The sequence below is a fragment of the Branchiostoma floridae genome, chromosome 1 (assembly GCF_000003815.2).
Source record: "Branchiostoma floridae strain S238N-H82 chromosome 1, Bfl_VNyyK, whole genome shotgun sequence".
Lineage (NCBI taxonomy): Eukaryota > Metazoa > Chordata > Leptocardii > Amphioxiformes > Branchiostomatidae > Branchiostoma > Branchiostoma floridae.
In genome coordinates, this window is record NC_049979.1 from 22,119,640 (window position 1) to 22,136,712 (window position 17,073).

General features: G+C 44.4%; 1 protein-coding gene across 2 annotated transcripts in view; it reads right to left on the minus strand.

The window, feature by feature from the left end:
• LOC118416867 (hemicentin-2-like) overlaps window positions 1–17,073 on the minus strand; it is a 47,263-nt gene that overhangs the window by 17,648 nt on the left and 12,542 nt on the right. Inside the window, exons 2-6 of one of the 2 annotated variants that reach the window (XM_035822147.1) lie at window positions 8,178–8,370; window positions 6,916–7,055; window positions 3,789–4,124; window positions 3,153–3,200; window positions 792–1,073 (exon numbers count right to left, since the gene is read on the minus strand). In XM_035822147.1, coding sequence (XP_035678040.1) covers window positions 792–1,073; window positions 3,153–3,200; window positions 3,789–4,124; window positions 6,916–7,055; window positions 8,178–8,370 — 999 coding nt within the window. The remainder of the gene's footprint in view (window positions 1–791; window positions 1,074–3,152; window positions 3,201–3,788; window positions 4,125–6,915; window positions 7,056–8,177; window positions 8,371–17,073) is intronic. The other variant, XM_035822152.1, reaches the window with a different exon arrangement.

The window sequence follows — 17,073 nt, forward strand, 5'->3', positions numbered from 1 at the left end:
TAGATTTCTACATGTTCGTTCCAAGCTTTCTACCTAGGTCCTCTTCGTACCCGTGAGATTTCCAAGAGTCTTTGAGAGGTGACAATCAGCTGCCCTCCCACGACCCCACCCCATCAGGATTCATGCCCCACAGCTGATGACGACTCTGCAAAATGAGTCAGTACCAATTTATATGAGCAGGTTTACCCGATTATGGGCTTCGCTGCCTTACATGCACGTACCGGCATGATTCAAATTGCTGTAAGTGTTATATAGTCTACCTGCCTTCGCTTTATTGCCCATCTGAGTGTTACATTGACTGATAGCAACGAATAGCCTGATTCCAGCTCTTGATGGGGTTCAGCCAAGAGACTACCATATTCATTTTTTTGCTGACCCGGGATAAATGAGCTATTGTTCTCCACATATTTATCACATGCTAAATATCAACAACCAGCATGTGCAGAAGTATTAGTATTATAGCACGCGTTTTCTGGTCATATGAAGCCTAAAATCGCCCCAAATGGACAACCTTATTTGCATAAACTTCACCATAAAAGCGATGGAATGAAACATCGTTGAAATTAAATTTCTGACCAGTGCAATAGAGTGGTCTGACTTATGACCTGGCGATCAACGATTTTGGTATTTAATGGAATTTTTTTCTTTCTCTTTTATATATTGTTGCATTGTATAATGTATGCATGTACTCGTGGACTCTCTGGAAAAGCACTACCCAGTCACTATATATATATACGGGTAAGCCGAAAAAAAAAGCCGAAATATAAATGCACAGTGCCAATGATACTCACATAGCACATTGACAGTGGCGTTTTTGGAGCTCTCGTATCTTTTGCCGTTGATGTCGTTCCTTGCCGTGCAGGTGTAGTCTCCCGAGTCTGCCCGGCCCAGGTTAGACAGGGTGAGGGAGGTGTCGTCTGTAGCACTGTTGTTCGGCAGGGAGTCGCCGCCTGACGAGCGGGTCCAGGTCAGTTGGGCGGGAGGGTTGCTGTCTGCCGAGCAGCTGAGGGTCACGGTGTCCCCCTCCCTGGTGGTCACGGCGCTAGACGTTACGGTGATCTGGTCCACGGGATCTACAGTTCAGGGTGTGGTACAAATCACAGTCAATGAAGTAAAACATATTATGTGGCGTAATGGTAGGGTGTTACCTAGGGGGTGGGTTTGTTTGGTTCTACTACGATTCAGATCCCCTCACATGCCAGGACGTCGTGCCCTTGGGAAAGTCATACAGGGATATGAAAGATTTTGTTAACTGTATATATAAGACATAGCCGTTACACACATACATACATTCATACATATAGCGTTACGCTGTTCCAAATTGTCTTTGTATTAGGAAAGTTCACATATTGATTGTTCTTAGCCCATTGCTTACGGCATTTCACTATCTTGCCCACCGTTAATCTGTGACATTTCGCAACTTCTCAAGTGTTACTATAGTAATATAATAAGAATATAGTAACATTTACACCTTTTCGAGAGAGGGGATAGTTTAATCGATGCCGAAGTGGCAATTTTGCGCTCGGGTGATAAAAGACAGAGTTAGGCATGTGTAGGTAAACTTGTTCTCCTTTTGACCGGTTAGGGCTGCCTAATACTTGGAAATGGCTGTTCTGAAGGTCAGTCCAGTTAACGTTTGATGAAGACAAATTCCCAATTTCCCAGGAGGAGCCTTAAATCCTAACGGTCCGCTAGCGGTGCAAGACACCTTCTCATCGTGCCATCCGTCTTGATGAGCGGGAAGCTGGCGGACCGACGCCGACACAAGTGTGATGAAGTGCGCTCAATTAAAGAGCGGACAGGAAGGGGAGATCAAGAGGGATCACTCGCAGCTTCCAATGGTGGTGAATGAAGCAAAATTGCAGACTACGCAGTTCAGGAAGGTTAGGTACCCTCGTTACGTGGCGAAACGCTCAGGACACTTCATCAGTGAACGTTTGTTCAACATGGACATGGGAGAGATTGCCATTTGACAGAATCACCGATGCCACCCTGCCTGTCGTGATCGGAGTTTCTGTTGACAGAGACTCAACTCCGGATCTCTACCGGCATTGAATTGGTGGTTCTGTCGGTAGAGATCCCGGTCGGAGTCCATAAATTTGAAGATTTTCGCTTAAAAGCTTTCAATTTTTCGTCTTTGATACATGTCAGTTTAGATCAATGAATTGACTTGAAATTCAGGATTTATAGATAAGATACCTCCCCAAGCCCCCCCCCCCCCCCAACACATTACTAGCACCCTTGACGTGATGTCCGTTGACAGAGTATCTGATTGTGATCTCTACCGGCATAATGGGCGATTCTGCCAGATAGCAGTCTTTTCACTGACACATATATGCAGGATGTCCATTCAGTTGGCACAGTAGTCATGTGCTTGTTATCAGATCTACGGACAATATGTCGTTTGTGTGCATTTCCCAAGTTCAAACTCATACCAAAGGTAGCTATAGATTACTCCCGTAAATAATGAAATATAATTGCACAACATACCAGCAATATACATATACTTTGGTAAGTAGGTTCTTCAATTAGATGACATGGGTGCAGCGAAAAGGCGTGTTCATTTACAAATTGGATTGGATGGAAATTGTGTTACGGACAGATTTACATTCATAACCATTTCAGTTAATGGCCTTTTTATGACACCACAACGTCGCCAGTGGCTAGCTCCTGTGACAGGTCAGTGTGTTGGAGGATCCATAATTGGGTTCCAACACTCCGGCACACTGAGAGGACGCATCCGAAATGGCAGGGTGGTGACCTGGCTGACATTTCGATCTAGCACCAGGTGGTACTGAAATGACGCATGCGGGAATGATCTTAGTCAGGGTCAGCGGGCCTTGATGGCTCTTTCTGCCGCCCAGAATCAATAGCGATGAATGGTGCGATCAGTCAAAGTCGTTACTATTCATATCTTTTTGACGATCTTCCACCGGTGCCTGTGCGCCTTCCGCTCTGTCTGCGTGTAAGGTCAGTGTGCGAATCATTGTGGAGTATCCTGCAGCATCTATAGTTGACCCTATGTCCTGACATACACGCCCACACATATGAGACCGCTCTACAGAGCGGAGAGGGGGCACAGTGATGACACAGTGTGATTAAAGTGATGACTGAGGGAAAGACATGCATATATAAAAGGGAAAGGGTTTCACCTGAAGAGCCCGCGCCTGAAGACTGGACGAGAGGTTCAGCGGGAGGATCTACACAAGACGTGGAAGGAGGGGGTAGTGAAAGTTTCAAGAATACAGAAGGATTTGTGATAGTTGGGAAACAACGGTTTACCTTTTAAAACTCCTGCGTTCATGAATAACTACTAGACTCCGAGTGTGTGGCAGTTGTTGCGTGCAAGTGTCACCTAAAGAAATATATTGACAGCCGCGCAAAGTTGTCTCCAGACATTTTGCAGTCGCATGCATTCACCCATGCACTGTTTTAGAACACTGGGCGTGAGTTTTCGTCCACTCCAATTACTATATCATGCCATTTTCATGCACCAGTGCATCGCTTTATGATGTCACTCCCATACAGGTCAAGCGACGTTGTCAGACTTGACGCGTGATGTCAACTACTCCGTGTTTAGGCCACATTGACTTGATCACATGGATGACATACACTTTTAAAAAAAGGTCACTAGGGTTTCATATTGAATGCACCCTTTTTGCCCGGATTTTTTTTCCACGCTCGCATCAGTCGCGATGCCCAAGGGATGTCATACATATAATCAAATCAGTATGGCCTTAGGAGTAAATATGGACGACCCACGTAAGCACACTTCTTTGGATACTTACAGAGGACTTCCATCTGAATGAACTCCTTCTGAGGTTGGTCCAGTGCTGGATGGTCCACCTGACAGAAGTACTGCTGACCCTGGTCGTACCTAGACAGGGCGACAATCAGGTCGCTGATGATGTTAAAGGTTCCATCATCTCTGTCTTGGATCAAAGTACCGCCTTGGTCGTCGTCATCATCACCCAGCCCACCGGAAATGAGTTGGGTACCGTTGTACCAGGACAGCGTGGCTTCCGGTTTGCCTCCTTCCGAAGTGCAGCGGGCCACTACCTGCCTCTTGTTGTTGGCTTCCAGGGGTGGGTTGTAGCTGGAGATAGACGGTGGGTTTGGGGCAACTGCATGGACGGAAAGTGAGAAATTAAAAAACAAGATAGTTGTAAGTGGGTACCCCTATTTAAACGACCTGACATTACAGTGTGGGGGGAGCCATGCATCTTGGCTCTAAACTACAAGTTACAACACCATACTTCCAATTCTCCAAGTATTCTATTATACCACTCCCGATTTTCATCAATGTGGAATACACCAGAACAAGCACACTGACTGATTATAATACCTCCATTTTTAAGGGTAAAAACGTCGCCATTGACATGTAACTCTATGAAAGACATTTCCTGCTAATCAACAACCAAATAGATAATAATTCGGAACTGTCATCATTCAAAATTGATCATTGAGGTCGTAAAAAATGATACAATTGGATTTGGTTATATCTACGGTGCCCATTTAACTTTGCCTCTTGAGTGTCCCCTAGTATAAAGCTAGATCATAAATTCAGCAGATATCTTTTTTATATCAGCACTCGCATCAGTGGATCTTCCGACGAATCAGCGCGAATGAATAAATAACTAGCTAATATCTGCACCCTTGGCCTTTTGTTTGAGCAATTGTGACGCTATTTTGCAATGTTTAACTGAATTCCTATTGCTGTTCGTATCTTGGATGAGCCCGTTTTCTCCAGGGAACTTTGGAATATTTGATTTACTCTCTGTATTTACCTTGCGAGCGCACTTATGAGGATGATACACGGCGCTTTCAAGATGTTCACCGAAGTGAGTTGAACGAAATGGCTGGTCTGAAAAGGGCGCTGATTGAAGGGTAACTCTATCCACGGCACGGCAGGATTGGGCGGTAAGTCAACTACACCGTCAGGCGAAAAGTTTTAGCTTCAGCTTCTAAGTCATAAAAATTCCACGCAGCTGGTTTGGGTTTCGAGTAAGCAAAATATTGGATTAGGGAGCGTAGCAGTAATAGGTGTAGGGATTTTGCGCGTCCATTTGGGATTTGGCGACGTATTACCTACTATCTGGTACCATAGGCAGCGTCGATATTCCGTGCAATGATTGTGACATTTGGTATACTGCCACACTCCCGTTGTCATTTGTTCGTTTAAAGCGCGATATTTTCCAGAGCATATAAGATAATGGAAACAGATCTCTATACTCCCTCTGTGATTGAATATAATCGTCGTCTGCTGTTTCTCAAGATCCCCTGCCATAAGCTCCGACATGTTCTACATTATTCATGTTTCCGTACTGATGAGTCACTTGTTTCATCAGGTGGCGCTAACATTTCAGAATGTGGCTTAACTTAATTAGCCAACCGCCGCCCTCAGCCAATCAGAATCCGTTCCGAGCCATGACGTCATTTTCCCGCTAATAAGACATGGGTGGAATGGTACGGGCAGATGAGGGACAATCACGTAGATTTTCTAAATGGGACCATAATCAGACGGCAAAATACAATTTTACTAATTGACGATTGCAGCTTCTGGTGAGATTGATTAGGGACATACCATTCATCATAAGAGGGTGGAACCCATATAACCCCCTCTTTGTACTGTGGATAACAGATTATACATGATTGCTTTTCCTGAACGAAAATTAATGGCAAGTTTAGGGTAATGCTCTTCTGTACGGGAAAACAAATTGCATCAGAAATTCTACCCAACCCTCGACGGATCGCTTCTTCTCAGAGTTTCGTCTCCCTTCAAGGAACACAATAACGTGTTATTGATTTTGCCAAAGGGTTTGAAGAAGATGGAAATACATGTATTGTGCTACATTGTTGTTTGTTCTTGGGTGCTCTCTTACTCTGGGGAATGCCGAGTTGTTTATCTACACACACACATTACATTCGCCAATTTTCCGCGCGGGGAGATTATGTTCTCGTGAATATTTAATGCAAATTGTACATCGGTAGTAAGTGTGCTCTGTTGGGAGATCACCCCGGCTGCATCGGTAACCATCTAAAATTTAAGTCGGTCTTTGTCCATCTTTGCTTTACGGTAGATCAAAGGACATGACATGCAAAGGGAGTGATGATCACTCATTTCATATCTGTGTCCCGTGGTCCATAAAGGCTTGACCTTGTTTACAATAAATCACAGCTGTGTGACAAATGATATTCAGATGCCAACCGTATTTCACTTCGGGTTTTAGGCTATCTTTGTTGACTGTTATTGTTCTACAAGGGCTTGGCAAGGAGGTTATATTCACAAGGCCTTCTGATATAACCTCCTTGGGCTTGGCGAAAACAGAGAGTAAACCACTTTAGCAGTTCTTCATATCATATCATATCATATCATACCATATCAGTGACAAATCATAGGATAATTGACACGTGTTTGCTGGACAAGATAAGTTCAGTAAGATAACAGCCCTTAAAGAATTGCCTTTGGTTATAATACTAACGTTAAACGATTGCAAACAAATCTCTATTCTTCATGTTCGTGGCATGACATTTTTCATATTTCATCGACTTCGGAAGATTACCCAGAGCTCCCTCTAGGGCACACCGAATTTCTGCTGTAAGAATTGATGAGCCTTAGCGACAAGATGGAGCAAAGCATCTTCGCCCTAGAGGTTTTCCTGTCCGACTTAACATGAATGCTAAACGCTAAAACAATCAGACCATGTCAGGCGGTTACCCGGATGATGTTTACGGCGTCCTGTTCGTGGTAAAGTTTGGTTGTCGTGATCATATATATTTACCGGGTGCAAGCTAGTCACGGCCACTTGTGTATTACTGCAACAACCACCACCTACTCATACGCATGGTACTGAAGGAATTTATATTTTCTGGAAAGAATAGACTGAGTGCACAATACACGAGCACCATACGAACCGAGTATTTCCAGCTTCACGGAGCCCTCCTCATAGTCTGCATCCTTCTCCACGGAGCACAAGTAGGTCCCCTCATCTAACATTCCCACGTTCAGCAGCTTGAGAGATGCCTGGTCTTCAATCGAAGCACGGCCTTCATACCTGCAACATGTTCATCATCATTAAACACACAACATCAGCCGTTCTCTACTCCCAGCACGTTTCTTCTTAATCTTTCCACCACCTTTGCTTAAGACACCGGGACTCCCTTCTCGTTCAGATGCTATCACCATAAAATACAAACGACATCCCAACACAAATGGCTCCTTTCAAAATCGCATGTCTGAAAGTGCTCTCGCCGTTTGATAAATCATGTCGTATACAACAGGTTCCGTTACAGTGCTATTTCGCCCCCCCCCCCCCCTCCTCTACGTCAAGCGAAATGGACCATCATAAATAAGTGTGTTCATTTAACAGACGCCTTGGTAGCCCCTGTTGCTCAATTCGCGCCCGGACTGACGCTAGCAGTTGTTAATGGCAGAGGGTAGAGCCTAGGCGCCATCAGAATCAAACAGGTGCCTTATTCATATCATACACAAATGAAGAGCGTACGGGAAGGGGGTGCATTGTACTGCGACTTTGATAGCAACAGTTGCAGTTGTGTTGACAAATTACAGTCTATCTGTACTTGTGCGCTGCTTATATAATGTGTATAACAGAGCTATAGCCAGTTGTCCGTCCGGGCACCCCCTTAAGCGCCCCTTCACTTGTAGCCCTAATGGAGGCTGTTTGTCATACCCCAACCCCGGGCTACAACAACACAACCCCAGGATGTGTGGGGATACAGAGAAATGGGATCGGGGGCGGGTTCACGGCGGATAGGAGACGGTCACGTGTATCTTAACCCCGATAATACAGCACTGAATCATCACACCTCATGTAAGCAGTAAAAATAAATCCTCGCGTTTGTATCTACATATTGGTACTGACCGTTTCTGTGGGGGAAGTGAGACTGCAAAGAAAATTGTGACGTTGGGAAGTGTCACTGCAAAGTAATGAATGACCGGAGTCAATACATGTTTGACCCCCACCCCTTTTAAGGGTAGCGGCACAGTGTAAGGTTGGATTGTTAGATGAAGTGTTACCAGAGTGGGCAACAGAGAAAGACAGGGGCACTAGACGAAACAGCGACTATATGTCTACCACTATCTGGTCTACGTCCTGGTACGTATTCTGCTGATACAGTGTATCTATGTAGCGATTGCTGTAGGAAAAGTGACTTACCCAGCGAATGCCTGGTCATTTGTTACGTGATAAACCCTGGTTCTTGGCTGTCCCGGAATGTCGGATTCCTTCCACCATCTGACGGTTGGAGCCGTTTCATCGGAAGTGTACTGGCAGGGCAGAACGACCGACTCAGCACCCCGTAACGCCTGCTTGTTGGGACCCACAGTCACTGCAATGGTCGCGTAGGCGCCTAGAACACACAATATCACCACACACTCAGTCAGCAGCCTCACAGATATATCCATCGGAAATCTTTGGTACATATTGCCGCTGTTAATATCCAGGAAGCCTCTTTCCGTGACGGAAAAGTGGAGGAAACAAGTATCCACACAAGCACCGCTGGCCACCACGACCCGTGCGCGCCGTGGCAATTATGCAAGTTGGGCTGGGCACTGCCGCTCCGTAGCTAGGCCGGGTCCAATTCGGAAATCAATTCACGTACATTTATTAATACCGAGGATCGAGCGAACGCAGCCGACCTCGACACCCCCTACTTATCTGAGGCGAGGCAGTCAATCCTCATTTTGACACCATCCCCCAGTAATTCCCCCGGTTTTGTAACATTTACAGTATGATGGAGAAAAAGATAGCACTGTGGCATCAACCACCAAGACCGAAAGTAAACCTATACATAATTGTGAAGGGGCTAGTTTGTCAAAGTAGCCCGCCCGTCGACGTGGAGCCGAAACGCCCTGGAGCATATTCACCCGAGAATCGATTTCTTTCACGGTATCTGTAAAACTTTATTTATAGTTTGGTAATGAGTCAAATGTGCACAGTTTGATAGGTGGAAACCTGAAACAGCTCTAGCGGAAGATGGCGATTATTACACCTTTATGAAATGATGCCAATGATTTTTCCGATGCACTCAGTCTGCGGTAGAAAAGATGCTACTCAGCTTATCCATATTTAACGCAATCTTTAGCACGTAAATTGCAAATTACACGGCTACTTAATTGCATATTCAGAGATACTACGACTGATTACAGGCGCGTGCGCACCGCCATGTGACCGACCGAGGACAAAGCGCGCTGCGGTCACCCCGCCCCCGCTGCGATGCCGTCCCACGTGCGGACGGACCCCAGGTGCAGCCGCACCATATCAGTCACGTCTGTGAAGTAGCGACGCACGGGAACTGCTTTTACGCCATCCGATGAATTTGCGATTGCCCGGTCCACACGCCTCACGGGGCAAGGACTGATGAGTTGGATTGCTGCGTGGTTGACCTACTGCTCTGAACGCATCGTCATCAGAATATCGGTACTCTCCAAACAGATGAGTTCATGGCACATCTTCAGAAACTATCCAGATTTTATGGGAAGCACATCGTCAACCGTCATCATCCTCTCGTCATGAAATATTTACCGTGCTTCATAAACTGTGCTGGCGGGACAAATTAGCTTGTAGCTTGTGTACGCCACGAAGCGGTCATTGACGTGCGCCTCATTTTGTATTTGATGAACTGTTGATCCAACAAGCCTGTTGAAATGTCGCGTAGCTTGTCTCATGAATCCCAACGTTTTATTGCAAAGAATCAACCAAATAGACTTCCTCTTCCCAGCTACACGTATCATAACATTACACATCTTCTTAACATTATCAACATGGTTTTCAATTATTTGTAAGATCATAATAGGAAATCGACACCGTGAACAGTACTTTCGTATGGCCAACTACAAACTGCAAAATAGAAATGTAAAATGAATTCCAAGGTAACTACCGTAAACTAAAAATACAAGACCACTTTTATAGTTGAACCTCCCATTTTAAGCCAAAAGTTGGCTCTGCTAGTTGATTGTTCTGTTCCCCTACAAATTGTATTTCTCTCTTCCCAAGCTCTAACCCTAGACCCTCTGAACCCCATGGACAGTCTACATCCCAGCCGAGTAAAGGTCCCCTTACATGTCTGACCATTGGTAACGCAGGCATCCCATCGAGAGGTGCATGCGATGCTGATCCTCTGTTATGATAGGGGAGTAACCGATTTCCGTAAACAGCCAGGACACGCTTGACTTCTGCTGTCAAGGTCACGGTGTGTCTTAGATTTTCATTTGGATAATGCCAAGATCGGGGCCAAAAGTCTGTCCAAGGGGGGAGGTGACAACAGGCAGCGCCACCAGGAGTTCCGGCTGATGATGATTCAGTAACACTCTCCCATACCTTACAGGATACCGGTTCTACGTCTACCGCTATAACTGCAGTAGGGACTTCCTCACACTAGCCCGATTCCCCTCAAATTGAGTAAATGCCTTGGCAAGCACTCTACCTCCCTTGTAAATCGTTCTTTTCATCTCAGACATGTCAGTGCGGATACTTAGTTGCAGGTTCTTTCTCCACCAGACAAGCTTAGGCTGCAGCGTGATAGGGGGGGGGGGGGGGGGGGGGGCATAACATAGTGCGTTGAACGTTGCCGAAGGATGAAACATTGATGCTGAAAATTGGGCGCAATGGCAAAGGTAAATTGCCACTTTCACGTCTGGTAAACATGTTGAGTGCCCGGCGAATATGAAGTGCACTCCGACCTTCGCCGGAAAATTTCAGACTCCCAGGGGTTCGCTGCGTGGATCCACGGCGTCTTCATCAATAAAATACAGACCTTCGATTTTCTGGTCAAAACATTCTTCATCAAAGTACTTTTAAAGCTTTGCTTTGACCTGGAAAGACGGATGATGATACATTTGCGATATGATCTGCATTTTACCTCATTCTATTCTGTCAACAATCTTGTTAGAACCTTCATGGAAAATAGAGGTACATGTGCTTTGTTTTCGATGTGTTTGCATGTCTTTGTATGTCTTTCTGTGTGTATGTGTGCCTGTTTTTGTTTCTGGATATTTGTGGTCAGCATAATTTAAGAAGCTCTGGATGAATTGAGATAGTCTTATGTATGTAGAAGGTCTTGGGAAGACGAAGCTCAAGGTTGGTGGGCCCCCTAACGGCCATTCTTGGAAAAGTAGAAGAACTTCTGGTTTTTGTACAAGTGTTTTTGTATCATTTGTATTATTGGACATGCGTGCTGTCCATCCACACTCCCTTTTCTGTAATCTCCTGATCCGTCCCCAGGGCCGGGAGGGGCCAACCAGGGATTACCGATCTCAGACATCTCGAGAGAAAAGATTAATCTTACGCATCTTCACGGACGGAGTTTCCCATTAATTGTGGCATGCTGACTTATTTCATGGCTGGGAGGCCGGACAAGTGAATCGTTCTCAAGTACACATCAATATAAAATGCAATGATTATTTCCTGTTGCACTTATCTCTCGTGAAGCTTATCTGCCAATACCAGACTGAGAAGGTTACCGACTGTAAGAATCCGTACTTCCATGATCATACCCGTCGTGAATAGTCTGCATGGAGGGGTGGTGTTTAAGCTCAGGCAAGACCTTAGGTCCCCTCCATCACAATGGTTCCGCCTAGATTCATCACGCCAAGCAATTAAATTGCCGAATCTCCGGTACAAGCCAAGAACCAATACGGGGAAGAGCAGGGTAGAAAATTTCAAGCAACGTGATAAAATTTCTAAAATTGTTTCTAAATCTGTTTATACGTCGGTAGGGAAGAAAAGGAAAAGAAATCTATGGTCGTGTACCTAAGTACACCATGTACTTACCAACCTTATGAAACTATGTACGGATACACACAGAGTATATATGTATTATTTGGTCTCTTGTCGCTTAGTTGGTTCTCTATTTATGCCTAGGTTAGGCTTAGGTCCCAATTCCCTACCCGGGGCCCGATCGGGTAGCTTTCCGAAACGAAAAATTATCATATAAAAGGTGACAAAAGATACAGAACGTAAAGAAATAGTCATGAGCATAATTTGTGCATATTCCTTGATAAACACTTTAATTTTTCCTTTCCGTAACCATCCCGGCCGGGGCCCGGCGGTTTGTAAATGGGACCTAGGTCTTACATCTCAAAACCGGGGGCCCGTCGGTCCATATGTGGGAACGGAAAGTAGAACACAAAACAGAAAAAAAATGGTTAGCCATTAGCAAAAGATGCGCATGTTTCTTGATACAAAACAGTGTTTTCCGTTTCGGCGAACAGCCCGGCCGGGCCCCGGGTAGGATAGGAAACGTGACCTAACCATTAGACGGAAATAACATTTGACACGACAATGAGACATTCATACAGTCTGCTGCACTCACATCCATGACATTAAAGAAACACATTTAGTCGGCCCGGAGCACATCAACACGAATAAAGGTGCAAGATTATCTCATTTCAGAAAATGGCAAGGTTCCTAACTATACCAAACAGCCAAACGCTCCAATCGAATCCTGCCCTTAACTGTTTATGAGTATGATAGATGACTGGAAGCCTCTGAGCTCTGTTGCTGAGATTCTTCTGTCTGCACAGCTAACGTACCACCGTGGGATAGTCTGGAATCTAATGATAGAGAAAAGGTCAACACCGAGCCACAAGTCAAAGTCAATGTGAAGGTTTATTGCTTTGCCATTTGTCCTATCCGCGGTGGTAGTAATACCTTGAAACCCTCTCTAAGGGGAACATTGAGAAGACCTCTACATGGTTATTACGTGTTGTGGGTGTAGGATCTTGTGAAGCCTTCATAAGATCCTACAGGTCTCACTTATGAATTAGGCTGTACTATTAGGTTTGCCGAGAACATGCGCACCTTTATGGTCACAAATATCCGATAAACGAACAGTTTTCTGGATCTGTTTGCTCCTAGTTCAAGCAAATAAGTTCTTCATTGCATTAAAAAGGTGTCTCTAAAATCTCCTTTATTATGTTCGCCCTGTGTAATAATCAAATTGAGATTATTATTTCAATTTTTTTTTTGCATTCAGACAGGCTCTACAGCTCTACAAGCTGCTGTCGTCATGACCCAAAAGCCCCCATGACGTACTGTTTCACCAACGCCAAAGTTTAAAACAGTTTAAAAATGTACGATAAGGACACTGTCGGTCGCAAAGAATAGGATTTATTATTCCTGACTCGTTCCCAGGCTCGGTCTTCTCGTGCCCGTTATCAAACCAGACTGGACTACTGTCACAGTACTGAGATGACTCGTCAAACAAGTTTTTTGTAGGAAAGTTGCCTCGATGTGGCCGTGATCTTTGTTCAGGCAATTTTCTTATGCATGTAACGGGATTTGGGACGCATCCTCCGCTGAAGATCTACTTGGGTGCTGGATGGAATCTAATAAACTTCCCATTTCTAACGGCAGATCCGTCCTCGAATAGATTAGGTACGACTGAATTTCCCCAGACAGCACAGCTCTGTGCAGTGTCAGCCATGCCGGATGAACTATGCTGATGGATAAACAGGAAGACATGTTTCTTTGATACAGCTCTGGTCCAGTTGACAAAACCAACGGCGCAAAACTCCATACCAACCAGATGTATTCGGTATGCAGATTAGATTGGAGACTTTGTTTTCACTGACAGGAAATTAGGTCAAAGGTCCCAGAATAGGTTTTCTCACTTCCTGTCCTCAATTCCCTGCTAACTGATTAAGGGAGTCGGTGGGAAGATGCATTAGAAAGAATCAGCGAGACATTGAATAAGGAATGAAATAAGAAATTTACAAAAACTAAACATATTTCACGAAGGTATCAGATCTTCGACTTCCTGTTTGCTTTGGGCGCATTCAGGCCTTTCGGTGAAAAAAGGCCTTTCGGTGAACCCAACACAAGGTCATCGCACCATCTAAACCCTGCATAGTGCTTAAGATGCACTGGTAGCTTTTTCCACACTAAAAGTTTCCAAACTGTAAAATATAATATCCATCAACCGCCCACGTCGTGAATTTCGACAACAAAAACGGCGAGAACGTGAGGAGGCATAAACCAGTCGGGGGAACGAAAGCGCCATCTCCATCAGTTATAAACGATTTATTGTCTCCATATTCCATACTGCATGCTAAATCACCCAGAAATACGGTATATTTCACAGGATACAACCCTTCGTACTAAATGTTTTCCATATATGACCATAGCCGTATATTAATCATGAGATATCCTGTGATATACGGCCTGACACTTAGTGCCCATTTACCGAGATCAGCCCTCTATCATCGCTGAATATCAAAGCGCGCATCATCCGAATGGTTCCATCAAATCTTCCGCCCGCCCATATTTGGACAGGTTCTTCAGGAAATAGCCCGTAATCCCGTTGACTAGTTTTTAACCTAATCCCCCGTGCACAACAGCAAAATTGGATTGTTTTTGTCGCCCGTCGGGGAGAAACAACTACGATTACCCTGCTTAAAACAACGTGCTTGATATTACGATAGAGATGTTTCTACGTGCTGACTGGGCGTTCGCGTTTTCATTTCTATTCTATTCTATTCAGGAATAAGCCATGTCAATTGCAAGCTTTATACTCGGCTGTAGGGGGTACAAGAATTATTTTATCTGCGCTGTTTGACGCTGGTACACCCCGCGACTCATGAAGACAATATAATACACAAGGGTAACGTCATATTTCACAGCTTTCAAATACTTCTTTCTGTGACACAAGCTTTAGATACACTTTAATGAAAATTTATTTACCCCCTAAAGTGTAACTAAAGAAATGTTTCCATGATTAATTTGAGTCTCTTTAGATTTCCTCTCGGCATGTAGTTTTATCCCATGCTTGAGGCGGAAACGATACCATCGCTGTGCAAGAATCCGTCTATCTCACGCCTGGCTGGAGCGAACGTTTAGTCCACGATAAGAGAACCCCTGCCTCCATATTCCCCATCAGATTATCCACTAGCTACTGCCATGATTTATGACGTTCGCTAAGGTTGGCTTGCAGTTCATCATCTATCCGCCAGGTGGCGTGCGCTAACAGAATGGTTTCCGATACTAGGTGTGTGGACTGATACAGGTAGTCGCGACTTGTATATGGCTATATATACGTAAGGTATTTATGGATACTTTGTAAAGTTTCAAAAACGTATTCAGCGTAAATAAAGGACACCCGTTAATCAAAACGAAAAAAAATGTGCTTGTCACAATGAGAAATTGTCTCATGCTTTATCTGGATAGATTAGATTCATTTATAATATATGAACGTTTCACTCATTTGATGGTTCAATCGTTATCAGTACTCAAAAAAGCCTTTGATCTACTTCAACAGAAACATTTATTGAAAACGAAGTCATTGGCATTTTACTGCATATTTAATTTCAAGTCTGCATGATGTAATGCGGTTGGGCACACTGCACTATGCTATAGTCTGGGAGGTGGCGCTTCTAAACGCACTGTCCAGCAAGTGTTCTCTTTGTGACCGACCAGGCACGACTGGGGATATTTATCATACAACAAAGAAATCTAACAAAAATATCCAGAGCAACTGTCACTGATCTTCAACTTATTCAGCCTACATGGTAATAATTCATTTATGCCTGAGATAATCTTTTAAAAAGTCATGAGAAATCAACCAATCGGACATGACACGAAACACTTTGCACGTATAGTTACATAGAGAATACGCATAGTTGCAAGAGTATACCCAACACACGCACACGCAACACTCTCTTAAGTATACCTTTTAACTTTTAGATTCGCTGAAAAGACCCCCATACACCACAGTCTTCACTTACTGCTCGCTTTCAACTTTGCCGGAGAAAAACGTACGAGATAAGAAAAAAAGTCAGACGCGCAATTAAGCTCCAATAAAGTCATTTATCAACCCTCCTCCTTCAAAAGTCTACACGGACGAGACCAATAAATCAGACGGCTACAGTCAGTTGTTACAACAGTTGTAAGATCACTTCCTAGCCCCTTCATTCCACTTGAGCGGAGTCAAACGGTCTTCTCCGTCCTTGCCGATTACACAACCACTACATCAGAGTGAAAACCCTGCCATGAACCTCCCAGTGGCGCGTGTCACAGCCTTCCGATAGATCACTCTCTTCCGCTCCCTGACCCGGCATTGTAGCGGTGGCATCAACAATTCCCCCGGCCTCCCTGCGCTCATCATCCCGCTAACGGTGCAGAGTTTATCACCCAGCTGGCGGGCTTTCAACTCATCGTGCTTTAGCCTATCAGACATTTAGCGCCAATTCCCGGCGTGGTGATTGGACGCCCATTCCCACTGGCGGATAAGGAACGTAAATATGACTTTTACAGTTTTAGGAGTCTCCTGGGTTGGGTATACACGCCTGGTTGAACAGTGTTTCAATATGCAGTAATTTAAGTTCTTACTGCCTCTAGTGGAACTGGGATTGAGAGAAGCCACAAACCTGGAGTTTCTCCAAGGTTATTTGTTTGTTTTATTACTTTGCTTTGCAATAAACGACTCGCAAAAGCTTTTCAGCGTTGTAAAATAGCCTATCGGACGGATATGCATCTTTTTACAACACTATAGTGATAAACTTTTCAACTTTTGAATTAAATTGTAAGTCGTCAACGTCGAATTGAATCATACCAGCCTTTTCCGCGCAATGCTATATCTTTATCTTCTAACATCAGCGAAAATTTTACGACTCTAATATATCAGGCAGAGACATCAGTAATAAAAACTAAAACGGCATGTCATCAATTGATTACGCCCGAAATGAAAACTATATTTTACAACTTTTATCAGTCCTTATTGAGGCCTGGACACCACAAAACAAATAGGGGTTATGACCAGATAACCTAGGCTAAAACGGCGTGATAAAAAAATCCCAATGACAATGTGATAGAAAGTTCTGTGTATATCCGCAGGCGACCATCACACATGATAGTTATAGTTGCGTTGGGCCAGGATATAAGCACTAAAGTAGCTCCTGCTTAGTTTTATTGTGGACTGGAGGCAGTGTGAAAGCTAGATATTTCCCTTCGGAGCGTTTACCGACGCCCTAAGGCACTAGCCTCGCAAAAAAGACTACCCTCCTTTGCAGATCTTTTAGGTGCGACAGGTGTATTCGCCAAGCAGGGGGTTGAGTTG